This window comes from Propithecus coquereli, unplaced genomic scaffold, assembly GCF_000956105.1.
Source record: "Propithecus coquereli isolate 6110/MARCELLA unplaced genomic scaffold, Pcoq_1.0 Scaffold225, whole genome shotgun sequence".
NCBI lineage: Eukaryota > Metazoa > Chordata > Mammalia > Primates > Indriidae > Propithecus > Propithecus coquereli.
In genome coordinates this window covers 70,677-76,676 of record NW_012147745.1, presented here as the reverse complement: position 1 = coordinate 76,676, position 6,000 = coordinate 70,677, and the positions used below count along the sequence as shown (strand labels likewise).

General features: G+C 34.6%; 1 protein-coding gene across 2 annotated transcripts in view; it reads left to right on the top strand.

Annotated features, from left to right (window-relative positions):
* The window catches only part of LAMA4 (laminin, alpha 4), a 132,589-nt gene that overhangs the window by 103,519 nt on the left and 23,070 nt on the right, over positions 1-6,000 (top strand). For both annotated transcript variants that reach the window (XM_012645091.1, XM_012645090.1), the window contains exons 25-28: positions 518-649; positions 2,173-2,315; positions 3,226-3,364; positions 3,804-3,941. In XM_012645091.1, coding sequence (XP_012500545.1) covers positions 518-649; positions 2,173-2,315; positions 3,226-3,364; positions 3,804-3,941 — 552 coding nt within the window. The remainder of the gene's footprint in view (positions 1-517; positions 650-2,172; positions 2,316-3,225; positions 3,365-3,803; positions 3,942-6,000) is intronic.

Here is a 6,000-nt window from a genome sequence, read left to right as displayed (position 1 = left end):
ATAAAACAGAAATGGCCTTCTTTTTCTTATATCCATATTTTCTGATAATTTGGGGGAATTCTTTTCAATATTCCTTGAAATTATTGCTTAATATTGACAATTTTTATCTTAAAATGAATGCGATCACATCTATTGACTTGCTATGATTTTCACAAGTTGCCTAAAGACTAGGCAGTTGAATAAACATGGTACATTACACTCTGTTTTCAAGAATTTTCAGTAATGTAGACTTATAACTTCATCCATTAATTTGTAAAGTAGAATAAAAACAAGATAGTTATTTTAAATATTTAAATAAATGTTAACACTTTTGTGTATTTATATGAGAAATAACTGCTGACATGGAAGAAGTGGTCATTTTTATTTCATAATAATAAGGGCATGAGACTTCTTTAGTCTTCAAATAATTTCAATAATGAAGAATACAGTAATAATTTTATTTCTGAAATTCAGCTAAATACGACTCTCCTTTCATAAAAGCAGATGCTTCCATCTTACCATTTCTGTATCTCCACAGAGTATGTTTTTCAGCCTGGAAATGCGCAATGGTTACCTACATGTGTTCTATGACTTTGGATTCAGCAACGGCCCTGTGCATCTTGAAGACACATTGAAGAAGGCTCAAATTAATGATGCAAAATACCATGAGGTACGAATCATCCTAATTTGGGTGGTTTTGGTTTTGTTTTTGTCTTTCATACTTAGATGTATTGATCTAATCAGGTGGTCAAATGAGATGGGTGAGATGGTAATTAAATGGAATACTTTCATATCTAAAGAACAACTGAAGGGCCCTCATCTACTTAATCCCAGGAAAACATTTGTTTTAAAAGAACGGATGTCTTTGTCATACATATTGACATTTCTAATAGAAAAAATGACTGAAAGATTCCTTGTAAGTGCTTCATTAACCAAAAAGCTCCTGTTAATCTTAAATATCTCGATCACAATGGTACTTCTGGAGTATCCTTCCATACATTTGTGGAATATGCCAGAGTGTAGATACACAGCCTTTTTCATTTATCCTTTGAGCCCTACTAAATGCAGCAAGAGTAGATATAAGTAAATGTAGAATTTTCTTTTAAACTGTTTATCCAGAATTTAGAAAATACTAATACAGCTTGCCTCATAAAGAGAATTCACAAAGAATGCCCTTTAGTCATGAAACAGATTGCAATCTACTGAAAATATATTTTTTCCATTTTTATTAACAAAAATTAATACTTTAAATATATAATTTAATAAGGTATATAAAAAATGTCTTTTACATTGAACCACAGTGCAAGGGTAGGAGGCTATATTTTCCATTCCAGTTCAAAATCCATAGCCTTCATGAGGATGATTTATAATAAAAGAATATTTTAGCTATCTCTCTGACTAGCAATTTTGCAGATTCATTAGAGATGCTCACTATGTCACCAAAAAATGACACCTGGTAACATGCAGTCTAGAGTCCAGAAGGCACCTGCTTGAGGATACAATAGTGCTTACCAGGGTTCAGAGGATGAGGGAAATGAGTACTTTTGTTAATGGGTATAAAGTTTCTGTATGCCAGATGAATAAGTTCTACAGATCTGCTGTACAATGTCGTGCCTATCGTTAACAATAATTCAACATTTATTAAGAGTGTAGACTTCGTGTTAAATGTACTTAACACACACGCGTGAAAAACAAAAACCACAAAGGGACCCAAGAAATCTTTGGGAAGTGTTGGATGTGTCTATTACCTTGATTGTGGAGACGGTGTGACGGGTGTTCACATATGCCTAAACTCATCAAATTGTATATGTTAAATATATGCCGTTCTTTGCGTATTGATTATACTTCAATGAAGCTGTCAAAATAATAAGAAGAAGGCACCTGCTTATAGTTCTTTCTCAAATCCCCTCAGAAACAGCAGGAGAAAACAGGAGGTCTCAAGACAAAGTAATTCTGGAGCCAGCTCCCTCTCCATATAGACATCCTTCCCCAGAAAATGTGAACTTCTCATTGAATAGGCAAGAGTTTTCATGTCTGTAAGAAAGAAAAACATATTCCCCATTTTGTGAATAAACAAGCACAAGAACATGGAGGACCGGCTGTTACAGCCAGAATAATTAAAATATAGAGAAGTCTTCAAAAAGCTGATTATTAAGTAGTTGATCAAGACTTACTGTATATTATTTCACACAGATCTCAATCATTTACCACAATGATAAGAAAATGATCTTGGTAGTTGACAGGCGACATATCAAGAGCATGGATAATGAAAAGATGAAAATACCTTTTACAGATATATACATTGGAGGAGCTCCCCCAGAAATCTTACAATCCAGGTAATGTTTTCTGTTAAGTAGCTATTCTGTTTGTTCCTAGCAATGTACTGGGCTGAGTATCCAACATCCAGGGGAGAGCTAGTAACAGGTTTAAGCACCCCCCACTTGCTGCTTCCACACACGGCACAGACACAGTCGCACACATTCATGCACTTGCAGGCGCTCTGCAGCCGGTCCTCGTGAGCTCTTAGAACACAGTATAATGCAATATTTCTCATCGGCAAGAGGAAGGGCGGAATATGTGTATTTATTGTGTGAAGACAAAGCAGCATTTGTCCCTATACTTTTGCTTTAGGCTTAAACTTATTTTGAATTCTCCAATAGCATCCAAGGGCACGCAAATTTGTAAGACTATCCCAAAAGCTGCAGATTATCTGAGATGGAGCGTTAGGACATTCCTATAGCCTTAGTTGATTACAGTGTGTTGCAAATAATGCCGAGAACGGGGATTCATTACCTAAGTGGATTAGTGCCAGTCTGAAGACCTGAGTTTAAATCCTAAACTTACCACTTTTGACGTAAGAAAATAACTTGTCTCTTAGTTTCATTTTATAGGTTAAACCCTGAAAAATTGTCTAGAGTTGACTATTTTTGACCTACAATATGTCAATTCCCTGTGATTCAACCTAATCTCACCAAATTGTTATAGAGATAAAATGGGATAATGTAAGTTAAAGGATTGTTGAAAACTATAAAGAAGTAAACAAGTTGGCTTGACTCAGATCAAAACTCTTCATATAGGCAAAGATTAGACATTATTGTGTGCTTATCAAAGAAAGTATGAGAGTGTGAATGAGTATAGAGTCATTACAAATGACTATAAACGAACACAAATTCTATAGACTTCATAAGCAGGGTGACATCATCATCATCATGGTTATATCAATGAAGACTGACTTTTCTTTTCCAGGACCCTAAGAGCACACCTTCCCCTAGATATCAACTTCAGAGGATGCATGAAGGGTTTCCAGTTCCAAAAGAAAGACTTCAATTTACTGGAACAGACAGAAACCCTGGGAGTTGGTTATGGTTGCCCAGAAGACTCTCTTGTAAGAAACATTCAGTCAAAAGCTTTTAAATAAACAGACACAAAACTTATCACTTTCAAAAGCTGAAAAAGCTTTTTTCTGTTTCCCTATGATCCTAGGTATACCTTGGGTTCCTTTCTGCCACCAGCAGAAAGGAGAATCACTAAGCTAGAAAGGCTTGTGGGGCTCCTCTGTGACTTGTTCATTTGCTTTGGTGGGTCATCGAAACCCAGAAAAGCTGCATGAGTGTCATTGATCACTCAGGCTGGGGGAAGGGCAAAAAATGAAACTCTGTTAGAGGAGCTTATGGTTTATGCCTGAATTCCAGCATAAACCAGAAGTTGAAACATAAACTGTTTATATAGGAACTAACAGACAAGGCCCTCCATATGTGAAAAGTTGACATGTTAAGCATTTGGTATTTATCAAAAACACTATATTCACTTTTTTTGGCACACAGATATCTCGCAGAGCATATTTCAATGGGCAGAGCTTCATTGCTTCAACTCAGAAAATATCTTTCTTTGATGGCTTTGAAGGAGGTTTTAATTTCCGAACATTACAGCCAAATGGGTTACTATTCTATTATGCTTCAGGGGTAAGTATTTGTTTTTCCCTGAGGAAACTTCTTTGCGATAATTGCTTTGTCTATTAAAAATAATTTTTAGTCATGTTAAAAGCGATTTTCTATTCAGATTAATTTTGACTGCATGTACATACACAGAATGCCTCATTTCAGCTACTTTATAAAATATTATATATATTATACACAGAAAGTTCTGAATCTGGAATTCACAGACCCCACCCCCCAGGGGTTCATAGACAGAATTCAAGAGGTCTGCAAATTTGGATGGGAAAAAATCACATCTTTATTTTGTCTAACTGAAATTCATTATTTTCTTTAATTATGAATGTAGGTAACAAACCACAGTAGCATTAGCAGTACCTGTGACTTTGTCATTAATAGAAATCACGGATATTTTTTGTTTCATATTATAATTGTCACAGATATCTCAAAATGTCATCACTACTTCTAAATTACAGTAGTTATTAGATCTGCTACTAGATCTTATTATTTAATGTCTTAATAAAAAAGTATATGCATCATACTATAGCACAGATTTATGGTTTTAGTATTTTGAAAACTATATTTCAATGTAATTGGTTTAGTTTTTATCCCTACCTATTTTATTTCATTCATTTTATTTTATTTTATTTTATTCATTCATTGATATATTGCACTATGGTGAAGTCAGGGCTTTCAGCGCATCCACCACTAGAGCAATGCACATTGTACCCACCAAGCAACCTCCCATCATCCACCCTCCTTCCACCCCCCCACCCCTCTGAGTCTCCATGGTCCATCATTTCACACTCTGCTTCCATGTATACACATTATTTGACTCCCACTTACAAGTGAGAGCATTTGATATTTGTCTTTCTGTGTATGAATTGTTTCATTTAAGATAACAGCCTCTAGTTCCATCCATGTTACTGCAAAAGACATCATTTCATTCTTCTTTATGGCTGAATAGTATTCCACTGTGTATATGTACCATATTTTCTTCATCCAGTCCTCTGTTGAGGGACAGTTAGGTTGATTCCATACCTTTGCTATTGTGAATAGTACTGTGATTATCATATGAGTGCAGGTATCTTTTCCATATAATGATTCCTTTATATATTTTGTTTCATGCATTTTAAAACATTATTTTATGAAAGGATCCATATGTATCACCAAAATGCCAAAGGTATTTCTGGCACTAAAAACTTTAAGAATCCTTGTTTGTATGTTATGAACAAACACATTTGTGATTTAGTTTATAAAAGAGCAAAAAGAACATACATACTTCTCTGTTCTTGGATTTGCTATAGAACACTTGAGCTCAGCTCATAAAAATATCATCTTTTAAGAATGAAATAAGGTCTGTAGAGGATTGGTGATCCTAAGATCCAACTGATGTATCTCTGAAAAGGTCATCACCAATATATACACTGATGGGCCAGATCATAATATAATTTCTGAAATCAGCTTTCACTTTTCATGCATATGACCTGCATCTGTCACATTTATATCCGATTTAATTTAAATCAGTAGCATCTTTGAGAACTCACCCAAAACATTTGTAGGACCTCTGCCCCCAAACCTGCCTCAGGTTACCCTGGTTAGTTAAATAACACTTTTTGTCCATAAAACATAACCTATTTTGAGGGCAGACTTTAGACATTTGTGCCCATATAAGGAAAGAGAAGCAAGATTAACATTTGCCAATATTTTAAGACAAGCAATAAGCAAATTCGGAAAAAGAATTAACTTCTGCTTACTAAAAATTTTTTTTTCTGTCTCTATAAATGAAAAGGAAAACATTTAAAAAGCCAAACTCGCAAATTAACCATTGCCTAGTCATCTAGCTACATCCCCAAGGAGATCCAAATATTGTCTTTTCAGTAGGGATTAGAAGTAAGATTGAAAGTAAGAAGGTAACTGAGACTGGGACGACAACTCTCAGCATAACAAAGTCACCAAAAATGTTCAGTTCAAAATATAAAAGATTCATTTTTCCCTGGAAATGTGTCTAATTTTATAAGCAATACCAATACAAATAATAGGATATTTTTTTGGTTATTCATAGAAATTATTTTACAAGCAAATTTCC